This window comes from Chlorocebus sabaeus, chromosome 12 (genome assembly GCF_047675955.1).
Source record: "Chlorocebus sabaeus isolate Y175 chromosome 12, mChlSab1.0.hap1, whole genome shotgun sequence".
NCBI classification, from domain to species: Eukaryota; Metazoa; Chordata; class Mammalia; order Primates; family Cercopithecidae; genus Chlorocebus; species Chlorocebus sabaeus.
In genome coordinates, this window is record NC_132915.1 from 48720976 (window position 1) to 48747809 (window position 26834).

Sequence of the window (26834 nt, forward strand, 5' to 3'; positions counted from 1 at the left end):
CTGTCTTGGGACCATTTTAGCTCTAGGATAAAACTCATAGTTTTTGATAGGAAAAAAGTTTATTTAAAGTAGTTTTTAAAATTACTGTTTATTGTAAAAGTAATATGATCATGGTAAAAAATTTAGAGTATGTAAGTTGTAGCATGAAAAATACCCTTCTGTATCTTTCTAGATATTTTCTAGGCATGTAAAAAGCACATGTATCTGTGTGTGCATATAAAATACACACGTATAAGGCCGGGGGCAGTGACTCACGCCTGTAATCTCAGCACTTTGGGAGGCCAAGGCAGGCAGATCATTTGAGATCAGGAGTTTGAGACCAACCTGGCCAACATGGTGCAACCTCATCTCTACTAAAAATACAGACAAATTAGTTGGTTGTGGTGGTACGTGACTGTAATCCCAGCTACTCAGAAGGCTAAGGCAGAAGAATTGCTTGAACCTGGGAGGTGGAGACTGCAGTGAGCTGAGATCGCACCACTGCACACTCCAGCCTGGGTGACAGAGCAAGACTCTGTCTCAAAACAAACAAACAAACAAAAAACCCAACAACAACAACAACAAAAGCATGTATAGCAAAATCACGAATACTTGAAGTTTTTTTCCAACCCATTTGAGAGCGTACTGTGTAAACTCTTACATACCTTGTGTTTTTCACTTAATATGTCTTGGAGATATTTCCATATCAGCTCATATAGTGCTCTCTTCCTGTTTATAATGGTTATACAGTACTCCCTTTAATGGATTGATCATAATTTATTTATCTAATCCTTATTGATGGACATTTCATATAGTTTCTGTTTGTTTTATTGTTTTCATTTTGGTTTTTGAACAGTGATTCAGTGAATATCCTCATTCATGCATCTGGGTGTACTTTTGCAAGTAGTAATCTTAGATGGGGATTGCTGTGTCAAGGAGGATATTCGCTTTAAATGCTGATAATTAGTGTGAAATGGCACACTAAAGAGAGTGCACTGATTTCCACTGACAATGTTTGGGCATACAAAACATTTTGCTTTGGCCTATGCAAATCTCTATTGCCTCAAATTTTATCATCCTTTGCTTCAGCCAAGCCTAATATCTCTTCCATGAACATGTAATTTCCTTTCACAGCCTTTTATTTGTGCACATTTTGTACTATTTCTTCTAAATACAAATTTTATTGAATTGAATTCCTTTTTATGTTTTAAGATTTAAGACCCCCTGGCTGGGCACGGTGGCTCACGCCTGTAATCCCAGCACTTTGGGAGGCTGAGGTGGGAGGATCACTTGAGGTCAGGAGTTTGAGGCCAGCCTGGCCAACATGGCAAAACCCCATCTCTACCAAAAATACAAAAAACTAGTCAAGTGTGGTATGTACCTATAGTCCCAGCTACTCGGGAGGCTGAGGCAGGAGAATTGCTTGAACCTGGGAGGTGGAGGTTGCAGTGAGCCGAGATCAGGCCACTGCACTCCAGTCTGGGTGAGAGAGCAAGATTCCATCTTAAGAAAAAAAAAAGAAAAGAAAAGATTTAAGGCCCCAGTCACATAGACCTAGCCACTTTGGAGAAAAGCTGGGTCTGCCTTTTACCCACTGAGCTTGGCCTTTGGGGACTCTGTTGCTCAGCAGGGACTTGAGGACAGAAGGAAGTCAACTGATGGCTGAAAAGAATCTTGAAGCAAAATACATGCATAAAATCAGCTCATGATCTGTCACTTTCCGCTCTGTCCCCAGTCATCAAGATAAATAGACCTCTCGTTATATGCCAAGTCCTACATCCCACTCTCTTTAGGCTGAATCTATCGGTTGATCTATCAGTCTGAGCATTTACTGGGCAACAACTGTGTGCTTATTACAGAGACCAGCTCTGTAAGTCATCTGGGTGGTGAGGGCTATGATAGAGGTGTGTACAAGCCGCTGAGGGTGTTATTAGTAGTGTGCATGGGATTGATGTACTGTGAGGATAGAGTGGTGGTTTTTGCAAGAAGGCTACTGAATAGGGTGACCAAACCCATCCTGGGTTTTTGCCTGAGAGTTTTCTGATTTTAAAACTGAACGTCCCATGCCTTGGGAAGCCCCCTCAGTCCCAGGCAAACCATAACAGTTGGTCGTCGCAGGAACAGAAGTAAAACAATGGAATGGGTAGGTAGGAATCAGCACACAATAAAGATGGACAGGCAATCCAATCAGCCAGGGTAAAAGTCCTCAGCCATTTATGAACCTGCTGTCCAGAATATGTGCAGCCTGTTGTTTTGTCTTTATTTACCCTCTGTCTGGAAAGTGCACATTCAGATGCATCAGGATGAGACTGCAGTATGTTCATGAGATTATTTTGTTATTTGTTATTTTTTGTTGTTGTTGTTGTTATTTTTTTATTTGTTATTTTTCCACATAACATTTGCAAATGTTATGTGGAAATTCATAGAATGAAGAACTTTCTAAGGAAATAATAACATTTTAAAAATCGTGGACTAGGCACAGTGGCTCACACCTCTAATCCTAGTTCTTTGGGAGGCTGAGGCTGGCAGATCACTTGAGCTCAGGCTGAGGCTGGCAGATCACTTGACCAGCCTGAGCCACATGGCAAAACCCTACTCTGTCTCCACAAAAAATGTGAAAATTAGCTGGACATGATGGCACATGCCTGTGGTCCCAGCTACTCAGGAGGCTGAGCTCAAGGCTGCAGTGAGCTGTGAGCATGCTATAATCTAACAATAGGCTTTAAAATATACCCCTTGAGTGAACTATTCTACAATTTCAGTGACCAATACAATTTTGAGGGATACATCTCAGTAGAGATGGAGCCATGAGCCCGTTTTTAAACCATGACTGATTTGCTTTTTTGTATTTCTTTTGGTGTTCATCTTTTTGTCTTGGAGAAAGTCTTCCACTAATTTGTTCTTTTCCTTTCTATATATTGATGTCTTTAAAAGGTACAGTGGGGGCCAGCCAGCCTTGGTAGATGGACTAGGCAGAAGCAATAGTGTAATTTCAGTATTATTTGAAGCATATGGCAATATAGTGCTTCTAAATGGTGCTTCTAATATGCACATTTAAAGAAACTGTTTGGGCCAGGTGTGGTGGCTTATGCCTTTCGTCCCAGCACTTTGGGAGGCCGAGGTGGGTTGATCACTTGAGGTCAGGAGTTCAAGACCAGCTTGGCCAACATGGTGAAACCTGGTTCGCTGCTAAAAATACGAAAAATTAGATGGGCGTGATGGCACTCGCCTGTAGTCCCAGCTACTTGGGGGATGCTGAATCAGGAGAATTGCTTGAACCTGGGAGACAGAGGTTGCAGCTAGCCAAGATTTTGCTACTGTACTCCAGCCTGGGCGACAGAGTGAGACTCCATCTCAAAAAAATAAATAAATAAATAAATAAAAATTATAAATTATATAAAAATACTGCTGTGGGAAAATGTTTGGTCGTTCCTTAAAAAGTTAAAAATGGAATTAGTATACCAGCCAGTGCCTTAGTCCGTTCATGCTGCTATAACAAAACATCTTAGACTGGGTAATTTATAATAACAAAAATTCATTTCTTACAGTTCTAGAGGCTGGAAGGTCCAAGATCAAGGTGCCAGCAGGTTGGGGGTCTGGCAAGGGCTCCCTGCTTCAAAGACGGAGTATATGCTACACTCTCATATGGTAGGAAGGGTGAATACCTCCATCAGACCTCTGTTAGAAGAGCACTAATCCAATTTAACACCTCCAAAGGCCTCACCTCTTAGTACAGTTGTGTGATGGGGATACGTTCTGAGAAATGTATTGTCAGGAGATTTTGTCATTCTATAACATTATAGACCATACTTACACAAACCTAGATGGTATAGCTTTGTACACACCCAGGCTATGTGGTATGGCCTATTGCTCATAGGCTGTAAACCTGTACAACATGTTACTGTACTGGACACTGTAGGCAACTGTAACACAACAGTAAATATTTGTGTATTTAAGCCTATCTAAACCTGGAAAAATGTGGCATAAAAGCTCCATTATAATATGGGTCCACTGTCATATATGTGGCTCATCGTTGACTGAAATGTCATTATGTGGCAAATAATGATACTGTCATATTGATGATTAAGTTTTAACATGTGAATTTTGTGTGTGGGGGTGACACATTGAGACCATAGTACCCAGCAACCATTAATGTATGAATAGATAGACTAAATGTAGTATATCCTTTCAATGGAATGTTATTCAGCCATAAAGAAGAATAAGGTACTGGTACATGCTGTAATATGGATGAACCTTAAAAACATTATGCTAAGTGAAAAAATAAGCTAGATACAAAAGGTCATATATTGTATGATTCCACTTATGTGAATATTTAGAACAGGTAAAATCATAGAGACAAAAGGCAGATTGGTGGTTGCCAGGGGCTGAGGGAGGGAGAAATGAGGAGTGACTGCTTAATGTGAATAGTGTTTCTTTTTGGGGTGATGAAAACATTTTGGAACTAGATAGAGGTGATGGTTGCCCATTATGAATGTACTAAATGCCACTGAATTGTACACTTTAAAATGGTTAGCTTTATGGTATGTGAATTTCACCTCAATTTTTTAAAGTTCAGGGAAAAAAAAAAAAAAAAGGCTATGAGTCTGTGAAACAAAAAACCCCAAAATCAACCAAACAAAAAGTAAGTTACAAAAATTAGGGATGAGGGCCGGACGTGGTGACTCATGCCTGTAATCCCAGCGCTTTGGGAGGCCGAGGCGGGCGGATCACGAGGTCAGGAGATTGAGACCATCCTGGCTAACATGGCGAAACCCCGTCTCTACTAAAAATACAAAAAAAATTAGCTGGGTGTGGTGGCAGGCACCTGTAGTCCCAGCTACTCGGAAGGCTGAGGCAGGAGAATGGCATGAACCTGGGAGGCAGAGCTTGCAGTGAGCTGAGATGTGCCACTGCACTCCAGCCTGGGCAACACAGCGAGACTCCGTCTCAAAAAAAAAAAAAAATTAGGGAGGAGGTTCCAATATGACAGTCACTGGCCACATGTAGCTGACTGTTGAGCACAGGAAATGTGTCTAGCCCAAACTGAGGTTTGTGAAATTTACACTGATCTTCAAGGCTTTCATGTGAACAAAATAATGTAAACTAGGCTGGGAGCAGTGATAAACTAGACTGGGCATGGTGACTCATGCCTATAATCCCAGCATTTTGGGAGGCTGAGGCAGGAGAATTGCTTGAGGCCAGGAGTGTGAGATCACCCTGGGCAACATAGTGAGACCCCCATCTCTACCAAAAAAAAGTAATAATAATAAAGTCAGGCATGGTGGTACATGCCTGTAATCCTGGCTATTCAAGAGGCTGAGACAGGAGGCTCCCTTAAACCTGGAAGTTGGAGGCTGCAGCGAGCTGATCCCGCCACTGCACTCTAGCCTGGTTGACAGAGTAAGTAATACCCTGTCTCTAAGGAAAAAAAAAAAGGAAACTATCTCATTAATGATATTTAATAGTGATTACATGTTCAAATGACAATATTTTGAGTACACTGCATTAAATCAGATAGATTATTAAAATTTTTAAAAAGTTGAATGCCCATGGAGACATAACAGAGAGGCTTAAATCCATACCAAAGTCTGCAAGATAAAATGATACCATTTTAAAGCTGGGAAGAAACTTTCAAATATAATCTGTACTTAAAAATAAGTTTTGGTTAGAATGAGAAGGCGGACAAAGGGCGACTAAGGGGGAAACTAGAAAGAGTCCTCACTTTGTGTAGGCCCAGGGGAAAAGGCTAGCCTGGCTGGGGAGTATCACTGGGAGCTGGACAATGTCTAGTCTTTTTGATGCCGTCATTAAACTTTTTTTTTTTTTTTTTTTTTTTTTTTTTAACCTTACTTAATGCAGACTTTATCTTTAAAAATGCAAATGCGAGTGGGCACAGTGGCTCATGCCTATAATCCCAGCGCTTTGGGAGGCCTGAAGCAAGTGGATCACCTGAGGTCAGGAGTTTGAGACCAGCCTGGCCAACATGGTGAAACCCCGTCTGTACTAAAAATACAAAAATTAGCTGGGTGTGGTGGTGGGTGCCTGTAATCCCAGGTACTCAGGAGGCTGAGGCAGAATAATTGCTTGAACCTGGGAGTCGGAGGTTGCAGTGAGATGAGATCGCGCCGAAGAATTCCAGCCTGGGCTATAAGAAACAAACTCTGTCTCAAAAACAAACAAACAAACAAAAAAAGTAAATGCAGCCAGGCATGGTGGCATGTGCCTAGTCCCAGCTACTTGGGAGGCTGTGGTGGGAGGATCACTTCAGCCCAGCCTGGACAGCATAACTAGACCAAGTCTCTTAAAAAAAGATTATGAAAAAAAAGTAAGTGCAAGTAAATTAGAAGGATTCATAATTAACGTTGCAATGAGAATTACTGGTTCATTGAATCAAGAGGAGCTTGGGCAGCTTTGATAGACTGCAGTGCTTTTATAGCTGCTCCTATGATCAAAGAAGCAGCGGGGAGCCCCTTAAATGGTCATTTTAAAAGTTTTAAGTTCTCCTAATTGTGTATATATAGTCAAAAAAAGTGTAAGAGGCTGGGTGTGGTGGCTCATACCTGCAATCCCAGCACATTGGGAGGCTGAGGCAGGCAGATCATCTGAGGTCAGGAGTTCAAGACCAGCCTGGCCACCATGGTGAAACCTTGTCTTACTGAAAATACAAAAATTAGCCAGGCATGGTGGTGGGTGCCTGTAGTCCCAGCTACTCGGGAGGCTGAGGCAGGAGAATTGCTTGAACTCGGGAGGTAGAGGTTGCAGCGAGCCGAGATTGTGCCGCTGCACTTCAGCCTTCCAGCCTGGGTGACAGAGTGAGACTCCATCTCAAAGAAAAAAGAAAGAAAAAACGTGCAAGAGCTTAAACAAGATATATGACCACGTTTATCCCAGTTTGCAAGGACATACTTAGAAGAGGCCACTTTATTTTTTGCCTTTTTTACTTAATTCTCATCTTTCTGTTTTACATTTTTTTCCTGCAGATCAGCAATGTCTTATTTTTCATTTTACCGCCCATCTGCATGTGCTTGTTTCGTCAGTATGCAACATGCTTCAACAGCGGCATCTACTTAATCTGGACTCTTTTAGTTGTAGTGGGTAAGTGGAGTCGTTTGGGAACACGGACTTAACAGGGTGTTGGGAGGGTAGAAGGAATCCCACACACTTCCTGTCCCCTTTGAACATAATGTTTTGTAAACTAAAGTCACTCTGAGGTCTTAGCAAACTTTTTTTCCCACTTACTTGATGGCAAAAGGACTCTTGAATGCAGGCTTGATAACAAGCTTGGCATTACTATCACTTGCGTGCATTTGAGACTTCATTTGTGTAGTAGCTATTGGGGCTATGCCAGTGCAATTTTCTGAACGTCTGAAGAAAGTCTTATGAAACAATTGATCTCTGGGGAGACTGGTTTCTAATGGACTAAAATTAAATAAGAAAATGTAGATGTTTGATCCCTCATTGTTTTGTGAAATACTTGTGTCATTTCCATTTCCTCCTACAGGCAGGCTGGGAATTCTTAACAGTGAGGGACTGTTGAATTTTATTTACTGCCTCTTCCCAGAAAGGCTCAGTGGATGAAGACAGAATGTGTTTAACTGTGGAGCTGTTAAAGTTCTGATGTGCTGATATTTGGGCCCTAGTTGAAATCCTCTTTCTAGACTTGAGGCGTGCATGCCTGGGTGGTGTGAGTTTCTTTCTTCAGTTTCTTTTTTCAGAGGGAGAGAGTGATCTGGTGACTGTGATAACTATTGGTGAAAGGACTATCCTTAAGCAGTGTATTGAATTTGTGTCTCTTCTGTGGTGACCTTTTTTTATTGGTTGTAATTGATTCTAGGAATTGGATCCGTCTACTTCCATGCAACCCTTAGTTTCCTGGGTCAGATGCTTGATGAACTTGCAATCCTTTGGGTTCTGATGTGTGCTTTGGCCATGTGGTTCCCCAGAAGGTATCTACCAAAGATCTTTCGGAATGACCGGTAAGCTTGCACTAAACATTTTTGCATTTACCACTAGGTACAGTATCCAATATAACAATGTATATATGAAGAAAAATAGCACATGATTGAACTCAGTCTAGTGATGAGCTTATCATATTCTTGTTCAATATCTGTTGATTGTTTTGATGATCTGACAATATAAGTAAACTGACAGATTAGAGAGGGAATTTTAATAATGCTTGGGGAAGAACTGATATAACATTAGGGACAAAAGTCAAATAGTGCCCTTGTTTGATATGAGTGAGAGTGGAAAGACCTTCAGTGGAGGCGGCATTACTGAATGGTTATTCAATACTCTTTGATTTTCTGCTAGAACATTTCCTTGAGACTAATCCAACTCTACCAGTTTTATACATCCGAAGTAGAATCCAGACTAATGAACTGGTTCTTGGAGCTACAGATACTGTAGTTTTCAAGTTGTCTTTTTTTTTTTTTTGCTTCCGATGAGAGCTGTGCACCTGTGTGTACGTGTGCACACATACACACACTCATATACTGTATATATGTTCAAATTGGAAACCCAGAATTTCAGGAAGGGATGCATTTTAATAGCCATTGTGTTAGGGTTATACAGGTATTCATCCAGTAAATATTTTTCAACACTTGTATTTTACTATGTATTTTTCTAGGCACTGGAATATCACAGTAAACAAAACAGCAGAGTCTAATGAGCTTACACTGAAGTTGGGGAGATTACAAATCAACAAGCAAACAAGTAAATAATATAATGTTAGGATATGTCAGATACTGTGATAAAAAGTGAAGCTGATAAGGGTATAGTGGTGACTTAGTTTGCTGATTTAGAGTTTGGTCAGAGAAAGTCTTTCTGAGGAGCTATGTGAGGTTTGTTACTATCTAGAGGCACAGAGGAGATTCAGCCCAATAAAGATGAGAAACGCTCGTGGAACATATTACCCACATTTTCTGTAGAACACTGTTTTGTCAAAATATACATATATGGCTAAATAGTCTAAAACAATGGATTCAGTGAAGCAAACGGTATGTGCCCATGGAAGAGTTATATCAGGAAAAGAAAATAATTCATTACAGTTTTACTGGCACTCTGAAAAGGAACAGGAGCTGTGCAGCTGCTGAGAACTAAGGCTGCTATCTGTGACTGAAATGGAGAAGCGTCTATGAAAAATGCTGGCTGCAAGGGGCACATTATATAATTGTATATGTGATATCCTAATTTTAGAATGAATGAACTAAACTCTTTCTGAGTATGTTTTTGTATTAGCACAAAAATGCCTGGGAGGTGAGGACACCTAACTACAGCCATTGGCTGTTCTTGGGCATTGCAGCAGAGAGGAACAGCCGCTTTTACCTTTCATCTGACTGGTTGACCTTTTTTTTTTTTTTTTTTTTACAAAATTAACACATTAATCTTTCTTGCTTGCTTTCTTGCTTTCTCTCTCTTTCTTTCTCTTTTTCTTTCTTTCCTTCCTCTTTCTTTCTCTCTCTTTCTTTCTCCTTTTCTCCCTTTCTTTCTCTTTCTTTCCTATCTTTTTTTCCTTTCCTTCTTTTCCTTCCTTCCCTTCTTTCCCTTCCCCTCCTTCCCTCCCTTCCCTCCCTTTCCTTTCCCTCCCTTCCCTCCCTTTCCTTTCCCTCCCTTCCCTTCCTTTCCCTCCCCTCCCCTTCCCTTCCTCCCTTCCTTCCTTCCTTCTTTTCTTTCTTTTCTTTCATCTGACTCTGTGCCCAGGCTGCAGTGCAGTGGAGCAGTCCTGGCTAAATGCCACCTCAACCTCCCCAGGCTCAGGTGATCCTCCCACCTCAGCCTCCCCAGGAACTGGGACTACAGGTGCACGCCACTATGCCTGGCTAATTTTTGGATTTTTTTATAGAGAAGGGGCCTTGTTATGTTGCCCAGGCTGGTCTTGAACTCCTGGGCTCAAGCAATCTGTCCACCTTGGCCTCCGAAAGTGCTGGGACTACAGATGTGAACCACTGCACCTGGCCTAATTTTTTTTTTTTTAATAGAGACAGGGTCTTGTCATGTTGCCCAGGCTGGTCTCAAACTCCTGGGTTCAAGTGATCTTCCCCTCTTGGCCTCCCAAAGTGCTGGGATTATAGGTGTGAGCCTCCGCACTTGGCCATGGCCTAATTTTTAATACTAAATATTTATTTTGAAATGAGATAGGGAGAAAACATACTTTAATTGGATTCGCTGTACAATCTTATTCTAGGAAGCAGGATCTGAATTGAATAGTATTATCTCTGAGTATCCACTAGCAGATAGAAGTACTCTCAAGAAGGTTACTTATCAGAAAATAAAAGCGAGAGAGTGAAAGGGTGGGGGTGGGGGTGGGGCGGGGAGAGAGAGAGAGAGAGAGAGAGAGAAAGAGAGCAAGGGAATGAGAGACAGAGAAAGGCTGTTTACAAGTAGAAGTCCCTCATCTCAGATGAAAAGTGGTTCTCCATCTTGGTGAGGCCTTTTAATCAGCAGGGAAAATATGCTTTCAAATGTGGCCAGGTTGGTTTATGCTGTCACCAGTTTCCAGTCATGTTTAGTTTCCTTGTTCAACTTTAAGAGAAGCCTTGGGAGGCAGGGAAGGGGTTAAGGATGCAGGTGGAGGTAGAGGGCACCAGGTAGGGTCATGAGGTGGTTCTGCAGGTAGGGACCTTTTGACTCTGCCTGAGAAACAAGCCATTTACCCTTTGACTTTTCCTTCTGTCTTGAAAGGTACCCACCAGTCACCGCCATGCTTTCTCTAAACCTGGTGTATGTTACATTGAGAACTGAGGAATGACTTTTTCAGATAACTTATTTTTCAAGTCTGAGTAAGAAATTGAAGAAATGGGAATAAAGGTTTGATGTATTTGTGGCATTCTGGAGGCCTGGGTTGAAATTCCAAGGGACAGTTTTTAATGTATTACTTATAGAAAACTTCTTTTTCTTTTCTTTTCTGGGTTCTTGGAGGTAGGGGGAATGTTGTTTGAGCAGGAAAGAAGAAAATGGGGTGATGACATTGGTAGTTAAAGCTTACCAACTTTAATAATGAAAACAGAGCCTGTTGAGGTGGTGCACGCCTATAGTCCCAGCCACTCAGGAAGCTGAGGCAGGAAGATTTCTTGAGCCCAGGAGCTTGAGCCCAGCCTGGGCAACACAGTGAAACCTCATTTAAAAAAATAGAAAAAAATAATGAAAACACATTGTGAGGCAGAGTTGTCTGTGACTGTTGGGAGTTTTTCATCACCAGCAGCCTGCAGCATTTCTCTGGGGAAGATGTGATGATATAGCCACTCTGTCCTCCTCTGGAGGCACTGGATACCATATGTGTATATATCCCTGGCTTTGGAAACAATCCGGGTTGAATCCTAGCTTTACAACTTGCGAACTGTATGACTTGTCTTGACTCTTTCTATTTCCTTGTCTATAAAATTAAGTAAACAATAGTGTTCATCTTTGAGACGATCCTGTAGTGCACTTAGCATAATACTAAGCAATATGGAGAGGGCTCAGTCAAAGTTAGCTTTCCTGACTGCCTGGGGCATGGAGAGGAGAGTTCTGCCTAGCATTTCTGAGATATGCATACAAATTGATGGAGATAATGGACATTGAAAATTTTAATGAGCAAAGAAATAAAAGGTGCATGTTAAGGAAAAAGTAAAGATTTCAACTCTATTTGCACATCTTCAATTTTCCAGTGACCAGGGAGGGCAAAAAGGCCAAGCCCCTTTACATGTACTTCACTCCCCATGACATGGGACAGGTGGCAGCTCTGCAGTGGAAGTGGCAGACCAGACCGAAAAAATCATGTCAAAATCAGGATTTCTGTAGATCAAGGATTTCTGGTTTATCTGCCTGAACTTACCAAATAGTAAACAAATTATCTCCTTTTCTTTCTTTCTCCCTTCCCTCCCTCCCTCCCTCCCTCCCTCCTATCTGCCTGCCTGCCTGCCCCTCCCTCCCTCTGCCCCTCCCTTCCTTCCTTTTTTCTTTTCTTTTCTTTTCTTTTCTTTTTTCTTTTTCTTTTTCATTTCTTCTTGATCTAGACTTTGCTAGAATATTCTTTTTTGTTTCTTTCTCTTTTTTTTTGAGACAAGAGTTTCACTCTTATTGCCCAGGCTGGAGTGCAGTAGCACGATCTCGGCTCACTGCAACCTTTGCCTCCCAGGTTCAAGCGATTCTCCTGCCTCAGCCTCCTGAGTCGCTGGGATTCCAGGCGCATGCCACCACATGTGGCTGATTTTTGTGTTTTTAGTAGAGACGGGGTTTTGCCATGTTGGTCAGGCTGGTCTTGAACTCCTCACCTCAGGTGATCTGCCCGCATTGGCCTCCCAAAGTGCTGGGATTACAGACATGAGCCACCACATCTGGCCTTAGCTGGAATATTCTAAACACACATTAAAAATCGTTTTAATATGAGATTTTTGGAGAAGAGACAGTAGAGTGTGGTGGCTAAGTGAGTTTGGATTAGGCAACATGGCTTTGAATAACAATTCACTTAAAAAAAAAGGCTCTGGGACCCCATTTTGCTTGTCTGTAAAGTGGAGATGACAAAAGTATCTTCCTGATGCGGTCAGAAATACATGAGAAAATTACATAAGGTACAATGGCTCACACAGAGTAAAGACTCAATAGGTTCTGGTGGTTATTATGAATGGCTTATGGACAAGTGGTTCTTTTTTTTCTGTTTTTTGTTTTTTTGTTTGTTTGTTTTTGAGATGAAGTCTTACTCTGTCGCCCAAGCGAGAACAGTGGTGTGATCTTGGCTCACTGAAACCTCTGCCTCCTGGGTTCAAGCGATTCTCCTACCTCATTCTCCCGAGTAGCTAGAATTACAGGCACCTGCCACCACGCCCAGCTAATTTTTGTATTTTTAGTAGAGACAGGGTTTCACCAGATTGGCCAGGCTGGTCTCGAACTCCTGACCTCAAGAGATCCGCTTGCCTTGGCCTCACAAAGTGCTGGGATTACAGGCATGAGCCACTGCGCCTGGCCTGAATTTTTTATTGATATATAATAGTTGCACATATTTTATATACGGAAATTATTAATGTTCATTATGTCAATAGGATATAAATGTTGGGTTTTTAGAAAAAAAACTTTCTTTCATCTTGCCTAGAATGTCCTGAGACTCTTCAGGACATATACTCAATTGCTGATGTTATTAATAATTTTTAGATATTTTTATTTTGAGAAAAAAATGAGAACAAGGAACTATTGTAGGCTAATTGTATCTATTTTGTTTTGTTTTGTTTTTTGGAGACAGGATCTCACTCTATTGCCCAGGCTGGAGTGCAGTGGCACGATCACAGCTCACTGCAACCTCTGGCTCCTGTGCTCACGTGATCCTCCTACCTCATCCTCCCAAGTGACTGGGACCACAGCTGCCTGTCACTGCACCTGGCTAATTTTTGTTTTTTTTTTTTTGTAGAGACAAGGTTTTATCGTGTTGCCCAGGCTGGTCTCAAACTCCTGGGCTCAAGAGATCCTCCCACTTTGGCCTCCCAAAGTGCTGGGATAACAGGCATGAGCCACTGTGCCCAACCTTGTATCCACTTCTTAAATAATTTATTCTTCTGTAGTTTTTATGATTTTATCTTTAGAAAATATCAGGACAGCCTTCAGTTTATAATCTACTTTATTTTTTGAATCTTGAATAGCAAGGGAGCAGTCTGGGATCTGCCCGCCCTGCTAGAATTCTTGCTGGATGACTTGAGGCTGGAATCTTAAACTCTCTGGGCCTTAGTGCTTTAGTTATAAAATAACAGGGTTGGACAACCCCTCTGAGGTCCCTTTCATGACCAAATGCTATAGTGCTGTGACTATCAAGGGCTGGCTGTTCTAAATAGATTAAGTTTTGGTAGCTTATAGCAGTAGATCTTAACCAGGGACATTTCCAATTCCTATGTGACATTTAGAAATCTTGTGGACATATTTTTGGTGGTCATTATGATGGGAGGTTTTATCATCTATAAATTTTATTTCATTTCAGAAATGAAATTACCACTGCTTTAAAGGGTAGCCAGTGATAGTGGTTTTCAAGCCGATACCCTGTGTCCCTTTTTACTTTGGTAAAAAAGCCAATGATAGTAGTTTTCAAGCCTGAAAACAAAGTTTTACTTTGGTAAAAAAGGACACAGGATATAGGCTTGAAAACCACTGCTTTAAAGGGTAGTTAATGATAACAGTAGCAGCTTTACTATGAAAATATTTTGATGATGGTACTGGGTTATTAGATTTTGGATTACAGAATACAGGAAGCAGTGGTGCTAAGGGTTTCCTGACCTTGTGTTTCAGTGTGAGACCCTAATGGGCTGGAAAGTTGAAAACAGGACCAGAGGCTGTCATCAATCACAGTTTAGAAAAACACCCTGTTAGGGCCACTTACTCCTGGATATTTCTAGCTCTCTTGTACCCAGGGCCTCTGTTGACTCTGGGGTCTGCTGGGCTGGCTGGCTGTCTTTCTGCTGCCCACATGGCTTCTGTTTACTTTTCCCGGCTGTTTGTGGTCACAGGATGTCTTTGTTGGCCTGCACATTCCTGTACACCTTCTGGACCTGACATGGGGAGTTGTCTGCAGATGACCTCTCTAAAGAAAGCATGTTTTGCAGCTGGCTGCAGTGGCTCATGCCTGTAATCTCAGCACTTTGGGAGGCTGAGGTCAGGAGTTTGAGACTAGCCTGGCCAGCATGGTGAAACCCCATCTCTACTAAAAATACAAAAATTAGCTTAGTGTGGTGGTGGGCGCCTGTAATCCCAGCTACTTGGGAGGCTGAGGCAGGAGAATCGCTTGAACCCAGGAGGCGGAGGTTTTAGTGAGCTGAGATTGTGCCACTGCTCTCTAGCCTGGGTGGCAGAGTGAGACTCTGTCTAAAAAAAAAAACAAAAACAAAACAACAACAACAACAAAAACCCATTTTTTTTAAGCTTACTGCCTTTAAACCATTTGGCAGTACCCTGTGGAGCCTTTGGTGATTGCAACAGCAGCTCAGTCACATTTTCCCTGAGAGTATGGTATCAACAACAATAATATTATTTAAAGTAGTATTTATTTTAAAAATGATGGTAAGGATAATAGTAATAATGAATTTTATTAGCACATAACATGTACCAGGCACTGTGTTAATGCTTACAAGAACACTATGAGGCAGAGCGTCTTAATTTTTATGTGGGAAAGGCTCAAAGAGTTGAGTTACTTGCCAAAGGTCTCACAGCTGCTAAGTAATGCAAGCAGGATTTGAATGCATATCGGTCTCACTGGAACACCTATGCCTTGAATCACTCTGTTGCCCTCTCTGACCTGTGCCTAGTTCTTAAACCACTGGGTACAGAGAGGTGATGCACTCTGGACATTTCTGATTGTGTGTTTATCCTAACGAAAAGGCCAAATTGCCTTGGCGTGTGTCAAACCCAGTGGAAGAGTTCTTGTGGGTCCCCAAGGGCCCTGCACGTGATGGCTGTGGGCTGTCACCCTGAGGCTGGAGCGGGCGGCCTTTCCTCCAGTAGATGAAGAACACCAGCCGAGGCCAGGAGAAAAACATGCCTCTCCTGAGGATTAGCTGCCTGGAGCCTTTCCCACATGTATTTTTTCCTCTGGTAGAAGTTCAGAGCTTTAATTCCTGTTCATTCCAGTCTGAAAGTTGGCAGCTTGATCAATGATTTCCTGTGCCTTGATGATGAATAGCTTTCCTATTTAAAAGATAAATTTGTATTTTGAGGGTTCAATGCCCTTTAATTTCTTTATAATGGAATTTCATTCAAATTGGCTTCCTAACTGTGACCTGTTCCAGGGGCTCTTGGCCAAAGTAAATTGTGCTAATGAGGAATAACAGAAACTTCAGGAAAATCATGTACTCCTAAATTTAAGTCATGAATGAGGCCTTGGAAATCGTCTCGTCCAGCCTTTTCGTTTTACAGATAAGGAAATGGGTCCCAGGGAGAAAAAAAAAAGCGTGTCTAGGATCACGTCGCCACTTCTGGCTCTTTCTACTGAAATGACCTCCACTGAGGGGTGTGAAGATAGTATCAATTATTTGTCTAAGACTTGTCATATCAAAAACTTGTCCATGTAGATTCCAGTGCATACTAGACTTGCAGGTTGTCAGTAAATATAGATTATTTTTTCTTAGTCTATTGAAATTTTTTCTTAAAACTTTTTTTTGGGTGTGCTAGACACATAGGACAGTTTTTCTTTTAAACTAGGATGCTTTATGATTTGTGAATGGTCTCTGTTTTACTTATGAAAGTTATACATGTTCACTTTGTAGAACAGAGGGTGACAAACTACGTCCTGTGGGCCAAAAGGGTTCTGTTTTGCACATCAAGTTTTATTGGCTCCCAGCCATGCCCATTCATTTACTTATTCTCTGTAATGACAGAGTTGAGTAGCTGTGGCAGAGACCTTAGGACCTGCAAAACCTATATATATATGTGTGTGTGTTTGTGTGTGTGTGTATGTATATATGATTTATTAAATATAATTGATGATTAATATGATTACACCTATTAATGCATATATTTAATTATATATTTATACTTATATATAACCATATAGTTACACTATATTTAGATATGTATAATATAGTTATATATAATATAACTATATATTAGATATTCTTTATCTACACTTACATATAAAAACATGTATTTAATTAAAAAAATATATAATTTATTTTATTTTTAGGTTATAGCTCACTGTCACCTCAAACTCCTGGGCTCAGGCCACCCTCCTACTTTGGCCTCCCACAGCACTAGGATTACAGATGTGAGCCACCATACCCAGCCCAAACCCAAAAATCCTTTATAGAAAAAAATTGCTAAACCCTGCTGTAGAACATCTGAAAAAATACAGAAAAATCGAACATCTAAAAAAATATAGAAAAATCGCACGAAGAAAACAGTTATCCATATCTCACCCTCAGTGATGTAGGTTGACTGTAATTTTACCATTCTCATGGCTAAATATTTTGAAAATCTCTGATTATTTCCTAAGGATAAGTTCCTTGAAGTGGAATTCCTAAGCCAATGAGTGTGAGTGGCTTTTTGAACCTTGGTACTTAGCACAGAATTTCGTTTCAGCCTGCATTTCTGGTGGTGCCTGTGCCTTGCTAACATTAAACAAACAAACAAACAATAATTCCTTTTCTAATGGATTTGGTTTTGTTTTCATGGATTCAGGGGCAGGTTCAAGGTGGTGGTCTGTGTCCTGTCTGCAGTTACGACGTGCCTGGCATTTGTCAAGCCTGCCATCAACAACATCTCTCTGATGACCCTGGGAGTTCCTTGCACTGCACTGCTCATCGCAGAGCTAAAGAGGTAGGTGCCGTCATTCCTGCCTATCCTTTAGCTGTCCCTGTGCTAGGAAAACACCAGCTCGGGGCTTCTTTGCTGTCCTGCAGCCGAAGAAGAGTTTTATTCCTCATGAAGAGTTAGTTGCTGGCTGTTGGATGGAAGCAGGTTTGATGGTTTCGTTCAAAATGCTAATAATCTCATTTTTAGTAAGAGGGGAGCAGCTGTTTTGCAGATGCAGTGCATCCTACTGATCACAAGCTAGCTTACCAGGACCATCTCAGTGCCTAGACCGGGCTGTCTAGACTTAATTCTGTAGAAAAGAAAAGTCCTAGAAAGGTTATTGCATTCACACACAAAAGGAAAAAGAGAAAGGGGGCAGGGAAAATGAGTTTGTATCTATAAGGAAATATGCACGTCAGGTGGACTGCAGTTGACTATGATACTTTCTTTGAGGCTTAGTGTCTCATTTACAATCTATTAGGCAAAGGTTTTGCTCTTTGCACTAGCATTTTCCTTTGGGAACTTGTGTACTCACAGTTCAGGTTGACATCCAGAAACATTTTCGTTTAGCGCTTCTTGGTACGTCATTGTCCTCTTCTAGACCCAGCTGAAGTACATCTAATCACTGCCCTTATTTTCATGCTCTTTGAAAACACTTCTTTTTATTTCCAGCCGTTTAAAAAATGCTTGTTTTTTTTTTTTTTTTTTTTTTTTTTTTTTTTGAGATGGAGCCTCGCTCTGTCATCTAGGCTAGAGTGCAGTGTCACATTCTTGGCTCACTGCAACCTCTGCCTCCTGGGTTCAAGCAATTCTCCTGCCTCACCCTCCCGAGTATCTAGGATTACAGGTGCCTGCCACCACACCTAGCTCATTTTTGTATTTTCAGTAGAGATGGGGTTTCGCCATGTTGGCTAGTCTGGTCTTGAGGTTGGGGTGAGGGTGGAGTTAGAGCAGGGATGTAGGGAGGTGGTAGGGGAGACAGAAAAGGGAATGACTACTAATAAGTAAGGGCTTCTTATTTGAGTGTTGGAAAAATTATAAAATGAGAATGTGGTAATGGGTTGAAGATACCAAAACACACTGACCTGTACATTTTTTTTTTTTTTTTAAGATGGAGTCTCACTCTGTTGCCCAAGCTGGAGTGCAGTGGCACAATGCTCACTGCAACTGCCGCCTCCTGGGTTCAAGCAATTTTCCTGCCTCAGCCTCCTGAGTAGCTGGGACTACGGGCGCCTACTACCATGCCTGGCCAATTTTTTGCATTTTAGTAGAGACAGGGTTTCACCATGTTGCTCAGGGTGGTCTCGAACTCCTGAGCTCAGGCATTCCGCCTGCCTTGGCCTCCCAAAGTGCTAGGATTACAGGCGTGAGCCACCACGCCTGACCTGAACTGTACACTTTAAATAGGGGAATTTTATGATATGTGAAGTATACCCCAATAAAGCTATAAACAAAGCTATAAACAAAACAAAACCCCTCAGAACCTGCCCAGGGGATTCTGCTAAAATCACTGCTAAAATGGTGAAACCCCATCTCTGCTAAAAACACAAAAAATTAGCTGGGTGTGGTGGCAGATGCCTGTAATCCCAGCTACTCAGGAGGCTGAGGCAGGAGAATCACTTGAATCCAGGAGGCGGAGGTTGAGGTGCGTGGAGATCACGCCATTGCACTCCAGCCTGGGCAACACAGCAAGACTCCATCTCAAAAAAAAAATCTCCCTCTATTCCTCACCTCCCGTTTACTCATTTGCTCTTCAACTCTTGCCAATCTGGCTTCTGCCCGTACTTCGATACCCAAATCCTTCTCTGTAGGCTATACACCCAGTGATCAGTTTTCAGCCCCCCTGTATCTTATGTGTTATTCTCTCAGCTGCTTGCCCAATTAGTTCTCCTCCCCATGGTTGAAATGTTCTTCGCCATGGCTCCTGTGATAGCACATCCTCCTGGATTTCCCATTACCTCTTGGCAGCTCCTTTTCAGTTTCTTGCGTAGACTGCTACTTTTCTACACAGCTTTGCATGTAGGACTCCCTTAAGGTGCACCCTCAACTCCCTGCTTGCTATGGTCTGAATGTTTGTGTCTCCCCTGAATTCATATGTTGAAATACTAATTAAAATGATATTAGGAGGTGGGCCTTTTGGAAGGTGATTAAGTCAGTGGGGGTAGAGCCCTCATACATGGGATTAGTGCTCTTATAAAAGAGGCCCCAGAGAGCTGCCTGGGCCCTTCTACCATGTGAGGACACAGTGCTAGAAGATGTGATCTATAAGGAATGGCTCTCACCGGACACTGATTCTGCTGGGACCTTTATCTCAGACTTCCCAGCCTCCAGAACTATGAGAAACAAATGTCTGTTTTTATCAGCCACTCAGTATACAATATTTTGTTACAACAGCCTGCATGGATTAAGACACTGTTTTCTCCCTTTATATGTCCCCCTGAAAGATCTCTTCTACTTCTGTGGCTTTAATTCTCTTACATATGCAGATGACTCCTAAACTTATATCTCCAACCCAGTCCTTCCTCTTAACTCTACTATTATGTGTCTAGCTGCCTACCTAACCTAATTCCATGTATCGCGGGCATCTCAAATTCAACTTGTCCAAACCCAGATTCCTGATCTGCCTTTTCTAGCTCTGGTTCTGTTCATCAATATTTCTAGTTGCAGAAAAGGGGAGCACCATTTACCCAGTTACTCAAGCCTGACATCTTCCTCCTTCCCCACACATGCCATTTGAGCACATTTTTCTTTTTTGTTTTGGGACAGACTCCTACTCTATTACCCAGGCTGGAGTGCAATGGCATGATCTCAGCTCACTACTACCTTTGCCTCCTGAGTTCAAGCGATTCTCCTGCCTCAGCCTCTCAAGTAGCTGAGACCACAGGCACACGCCACCATGCCCGGCTAATTTTTTATATTTTTAGTAGAGATGGGGTTTCACCATGTTAGCCAGGATGGTCTCAATCTCCTGACCTCATGATCTGCCCTCCTCGGCCTCCCAAAGTGCTGGGATCACAGGCATGAGCCATGCGCCCAGCCCCGAGCATAGTCATTTTTCTACCAGTCGATGTTGCAGTGAAGATGAAATTCCAAATCCTTGACATGCTCCAGCCTTCCCCTGTGAGCTGATTGCTCCCACAAGAAGCTCCTCTGCCTTCCATCCTCAGCCACTCTGACCTTCTGTGTCTTCCATGGACCCTGCACCTGTCAGCCCTAGGCCCTTCCTTACTTATGCAGTTCCTTTTTTTGGCCCTCTTGCTTGGCTAACTTCTACTCATCCTTCAGTTTGGGCTGAACTATTTGTATGCTGTTCCAGGACCCTGAACTTCTTTATTGCACCCATCCTGATTGTAATTAGATTATTTGTATTGTTTTGTTTGGTGTCTGTCCCCTCTGCTGGACATTGACTCCACATGGGCAGGGATGGGGTCTCTTTGTTCACTGCTGTGTCCCAGTTACCACACCAGTTCCCAGCCAGGAAAAGAAAAGAAAGAAAAGATGGTTGTTTCCCTACTTTGATAAAATACCCAGACAAAAGGATGCCCTTATCGCTCTTGCACCTCTTTCCTGAATCTTCCCTGGTTGTCACCCGCAATGATGTTATGTCTGAGCTGAATGTTTCTCACTGCATGCTCGTTTGGAGGAGGAATGGTTTTCTCACTTTCTCTTTCTCTTTAGCTTTTCTTCCTAAGGCTTGTTTCTAGTCATTTCTTGTAATCAGCTTCCTGAGAAGTATTTCCATTGTCTTTTCTGACCTCTCCCTTACACCATGAGAAAACAGAAGTTTATGCTGATTTTGGGTCATGACCTGACACTGAAATTGGTGGTGTTAAGTACATTGCCGAGTAACTCAGATACATTTATAATATTGTAAAAAATAGTTTTTCTGATTATAGGAGTGATTTTATTGTTAAGAAAAATTTGGAAGAATACAATCAAGGGTCAAGAAGAAAAGAAATGGTAGACATTCCTCTCAAGATTTTTCTATTGTAGAATAAAGTCTTGCTGTACATATGATTTTTGTCCCCCACTTTTCACTTCACATTGATATTTTGATAAAAGCCCTGAAAAATGGGAGTGAAACCGAACGGACCGCCCCCACTTAGCTTTGGACAAACCCCAAGTGCAAATAAGGCTGGTCAGCAGCTTTTAGCAGGACCTGCTTCCTCTAGAAGCAGAGAAAGGAAGAGTAACAGACTGCCCTGAGACCAGGCTCTACAGAGCCCGGCTCCTGCCTCATACATGCCAAGCCTGCTCTGTCCTGGCGCTTGCAGTGACTAATGGCCGGACATGCTGCCTCTCAGTTGATACCCTCCATGCAGGACATCTCCAGCACATTGCTCTCTGTTCTGGTGTGTTCCTTAAGCCAAACTTTCTAGGTTTAATTGCATTGGATGTTCATGGATCCTCGTGTCCCAGACTAATTGTCTATGTATTTGTTGATATTTGTTCTTGTCTATTTTCATTTTATTTTTTAAATTCAAGGCAAGATGCTTATTTATTTTGTATTTTATAATGCCTAGCATAGAATTTGATGCCCAATCAATACTTTTTTTTTTTTCTCCGAGATGAGGTCTCGCTCTGTCGCCCAGGCTGGAGTGCAGTGGCACTGTCTCAGCTCACTGCAACCTCCGTCTCCTGGGTTCAAGCGATTCTCTTGCCTCAGCCTCCCGAGTAGCTGGGACTACAGATGCATGCCATCATGCCCGGCTAATTTGTTGTGTTTTTAAAAATTTAATTTAATTTTAATTTTTTATTTTATTTATTTATTTTTTTGAGACAGAGTCTTGCTCAGTCGCCCAGGCTGGAGTGCAGTGGCGCGATCTTGGCTCACTGCAAGCTCTGTCTCCCAGGTTCACGCCATTCTCCTGCCTCAGCCTCCAGAGTAGGTAGGACTACAGATGCCCGCCACCACGCCCAGCTAATTTTTTTTTTCGTATTTTTAGTAGATACGGAGTTTCACCATGTTAGCCAGGATGGTCTCGATCTCCTGACCTCGTGATTCCCTGGCCTTGGCCTCCCAAAGTGCTGGGATTACAGGTGTGAGCCACCACGCCTGGCCAATAATCTTAAATAATCTAAAAATAATGTTCTGCCCAAATTACAAATTACCAAATTAGAGTCCAGTTATTCATAATTTTATCCATTAATTCAGGGAGCATTTAACAGTGCCTGGCAGAGTTGCCAGGAATGGAGTATGCATTAGTGAATAAAACAGGGGTAGTTTCTCTTGTCATTGGGCTTCTAGGCTGGTTTGTTTGTTTGTTTGTTTATTGAGATGGAGTCTCACTCTTGAAGCTCAGGCTGGAGCAGTGGCGCGATCTGAGCTCTCTGCAACCTCTGCAACCTGGGTTCAAGCAATTCTCCTGCCTCAGCCTCCCAAGTAGCTGAGATTATAGGCGCGTGCCACCACCCCTGGCTAATTTTTGTATTTTTAGTAGAGATGGGATATCACCACGTTGGCCAGGCTGGTCTCCAACTCCTGACCTCAAGTGATCCACCCATCTTGGCCTCCCAAAGTGCTGGGATTACAGGGGTGAGCCACTGCTCCCGGCCTCTAGGCTAGTTTAATACCAGATGTTACACAGATAATCCATAGTTTCAGCTTGTGATGAGAGTTATGAAGGAACATGGCGGGGTGCCCTGAGAGTGCACTAAGGCAGGGGTGTCCGCTCTTTTGGTTTTCCTGTGCCATATTGGAAGAAAAATTGTCTTAGGCCACACATAAAATATACTAATGATAGCTGATGAGCTAAAAAAAAAAAAAAAAAAGTCACAGAAAAAAATCTCATAATGTTTTAAGAAAGTTTATGAATTTGTGTTGGGCCTCATTTGAAGCCGTCCTGGTCGGCATGCAGCCTGTGGGCCACGGCTTTGGACAAGCTTGCACCACGGGGAGACTTATAGTCTGGCATGGAGTAGCTGGCATGGAGTGTCGGAAGAAGCCTGGAGACTGAGCCCTGGAGAGAAGGAGAGGGTGGGTCAAGGTGAGGAGATGAGCTCTTTTTGAGAGGGAACCAGCCCAAAGGTGAGGCTTTCAAGGTAGAGAGGTGAGCAGAAGTGAGAAATGGAAATTGTTATCTCTTTGTTTTAGTAACTGGGAATGTAAGTCTTCCTGTGTCATGGGCCTCTATTCTTTCTAAAAACTTCAAGGGATGCCTTTAGCCTTCCTACAAGAGTATTTTGGTTTGTTTTTGAGCAGGTCTTTCTGAACCTGCCCCACTTTTATTGCTGCTTTCGCTGATGTTTCTGAAAGGCAGCTGGGAAGGGCACTAGCCAGTGAGGCTTTTAACACCTGTCTGTGGGTTCAACAAATAGGAATTAAGCTGCTTCTCAATTGCAGATGTTGTGTTGTATTCTGAGTCCTGTAGGAGATCTTGACTGATGCAGGAGTGGTCCCCTCAGGGAAGAAGGACCCTCAGCCACCAGCTGCCTCCAGGCATTCCTCCCCAGGGATAGAAGTCACCCACTTGATGAGCAAGACTTTAACAAGGAAAGAAGACAGCAATTGAAAGTTTCGTTGAGCTGTTAGGATTTGTTTCAGAAAACCATTTTGTCCCAGTGTGTATAATAACTTATTCTTTCATTCAACACATGTTGTGTGCCTTCTGTGTCTGGCATGTTTCCAGGTGCTGGGATACGGCAGTAAACAGCTTCCATGTCAGTGGATAAACATACACTGGAAACACATAAGTGAAACACAGCGGGTGTCAGGGAGGTTATAATCACTACCGAGAAAATTAAAGGAGGGAAGGAGGCCTTAGGGAGAGTCACTTGGGAGGTGGAGACAGGTGTTGCAATTGTTAAAAATAGCATCAGGAAAAGGCTTACTGAGTGACATTTGAGCAAAGATTTGTATCTGGGGGAAGAGCATTCCAGGCAAGAGGGCACAGTGTGTGCTATGGTCTTGCAGGAACATGTTTGGGATATTTGCGGAACAGCACAAATCCCGCAGTGGCTTGAGTACAGGCAGTGAGAGGGAAGAGTACCTAAGAGAGGAGGTGAAGGGGAAGAGGGAAGATCATGCATCCAAGGCCTTGTGGCCGCTGTGAATACTTTGGCTTTCCCTCTGGTTAAACCGGAAGATGCTGGAGGCTGTTAAATTGGCTGTAAGGGCAAGGGTGGAAGGAGACTGATGAGATGGCGGTAGCGTGGATCTAGAAGGAGGTGTTGGAAAAAGGTCAGGTTTGAGATATTTTGAAGGGAGAGCTGATGGACTGGATGTGGGCTGTCTGAGGAGGAGAAGGACTGGGAGAACAATAGGTTATGGACTTGTTAAATTTAGATCCATATTAGGGTGCTCATGTCAAAAACGTAGTTGGGTGTATGAGTCTGGAGTCAGGCGAGAAGCCTGGGTGGGAAAGGTGTCTGTAAGCCATCTGTGCACATATGGTATTTACATCCATGAGACTGTGGAGTGACTGTGTGTTGGGTAAGAACTTCAGTGCCAAGGGGTTGTGGGCATGAGAGGAACCAGTGAAGGAGACAGAGGAAAGGTGGCCGGCGAGGAGGTGGAGACCACTTCTGACGGTGAGTGACTTTCTGGACCCCCATACAGATGTGACAACGTGCGTGTGTTTAAGCTGGGCCTCTTCTCGGGCCTCTGGTGGACCCTGGCCCTGTTCTGCTGGATCAGTGACCGAGCTTTCTGCGAGCTGCTGTCGTCCTTCAACTTCCCCTACCTGCACTGTGTGTGGTAAGCCCCTGCTAATGGGGAGGTGGCTGGGGACAGGTGTGTTTGCGCTTGCTGTTGGGCTCTGTTCACCCTGCAGGTGGTGCACAGGTGTCCTGGGGGTTGCTGGCTTCCTTCTCTCCTCAGGTGGACTGTCAGATGGTTCAGAAGCCACTGAAAGTTCACTTTGTAAAAAGCTGAATTGACTCCAGGGAACAGGCTTAGCTGGAACAAAAGGCCTGATTGTCATGCTTAGGTCTGCAGTTTCTTACCTCTAACTCCATCATTAAAGCCTAAAGGAGCTTGAGAACTGAACCTGTAACCTGAGCTCTAGCTAGGTGTTAGGGGAGGGGAGAGGTAGGGGAAAGCTGGGGAAAGAGGTGATGTGAGGGCTGGGAGTGTCCTCAGTAGGAACCCCACCTTTCGGGCCTGACTGACCAAGTGAAAGGAGGGGCCGCACAGGCCATTTAGGGACATTCTCTTCCATTATTTCTCTAAGTGGATACAGAAGACCAGAGAGCTAAAGTGAATTGTTTAATATCACCCACCTGTTTCTGTAGAAAACAGCCTTGGAGTTCAATAATAGCAAGTTGGAGCATCTATACTTTGGAATGCTCAGGATACACTAAGTTAAAAAAAAAAAAAGTGGGTTACAAAATACAGGCAGAATCCGATTCTGAGAAAGCTGGGGGAAATCGGAGTGGCTTTCTTCCTAGAACTGCTTCAGCCTCAAACCCAGAGTGATCTTTCCTTTCTCTCCTCCAGGACTTCTGATTGCAAAAGATCACGAGGAGGAGAAATCTGCTGTAGATTATCCCCTATAGATAGAGGGAACCCAGGAAGGAATTCTAGTGGTGAAGAAATGGAAAAACTTTGTTAGATCTAGATTCAGGAAAAGGTTGACTTCTATCCAGAGATGGGCTAAAGATACACAATTTGATAGAATTCACTTACGTTCCCTTGCTCATGTGAACTTCTATATGTTTACCATGAGACCCACCCTACTCTAAATTTAAGACTTGGGGACTTCAAGGAGTATTGCAAAAGACAAAACTCAAACAGCACAAGTTGGAGTTTACAGTCTTAGGATCCATTGTTCAACATTTTTTAGATTTCAACCTCAACTAATACTAGCGAATTTATATACTTTATATATTTGTTGAATTGTAATTTCCAGATAACAAAACACACAGATTTTATGTGTATATTGTGAATTTTGAGAAACGTATACACTAGGTAAATGACCTCATTCAAGATGGTCATTTTTATCTATCTAAGTCCCCTTGTCACACTAGTGATTTAAGTCAAATTCAAAATTTAAACTATGTAATAATGTTGACTCAAACTTAATTTGTTTCTGAATTTGGTGTTATTTCTGCTTTTTCAAAGTTGAACCATCTTTTCTTTCTAGTTGTAAAATGACATATATGTTTTTTATAACAAATTTAAACAACAAAGAAGTATAGAAAGAATGGCTCTTATAATTCTATGCCCCAAAGAAACATAATTGTTAACAGTCTGACATATATTCATTGAGATTTTATATGTACACACACACACATATATATATCTACTTAAAAAAAATAGAATCGGTCTATACACGATGCAAACTTTTTTTTTTTTTTTTTTTTTTTGAGACAAAGTCTTGCTCCGTTGCCCAGGGCTGGAGTGCAGTGGGGCGATCTCGGCTCACTGCAATCTCTGCCTCCCGGACTGAAAGTGATTCTCCCACTTCACCCCTGCAGGGAGCTGGAACTAAAGGTGCATGCCACTGCACTAGGCTAATTTATTTTGAATTTTTCTGTAGAGATGGGTTTTTGCCATGTTGCCCAGCCTTGTCAGAAACTCCTGGGCCCAAACAGTCCACCTGCCTTGGGCTCCCAAAGTGTTAGGATTACAGGCATGAGCCATTGAGCCCGGCCCCAATTTTTTTTTTTTTTTACCA

At 42.5% G+C, this 26834-nt stretch overlaps 1 protein-coding gene across 2 annotated transcripts in view; it reads left to right on the forward strand.

Annotated features, from left to right (window-relative positions):
- Nucleotides 1-26834, forward strand: part of ACER2 (alkaline ceramidase 2) — a 71995-nt gene that overhangs the window by 37973 nt on the left and 7188 nt on the right. For both annotated transcript variants that reach the window (XM_037998359.2, XM_007969130.3), the window contains 4 exons: nt 6960-7074; nt 7814-7955; nt 17104-17241; nt 24776-24913. In XM_037998359.2, the coding sequence (XP_037854287.1) occupies nt 6999-7074; nt 7814-7955; nt 17104-17241; nt 24776-24913 (494 nt within the window). In that variant the 5' untranslated portion in view covers nt 6960-6998. The remainder of the gene's footprint in view (nt 1-6959; nt 7075-7813; nt 7956-17103; nt 17242-24775; nt 24914-26834) is intronic.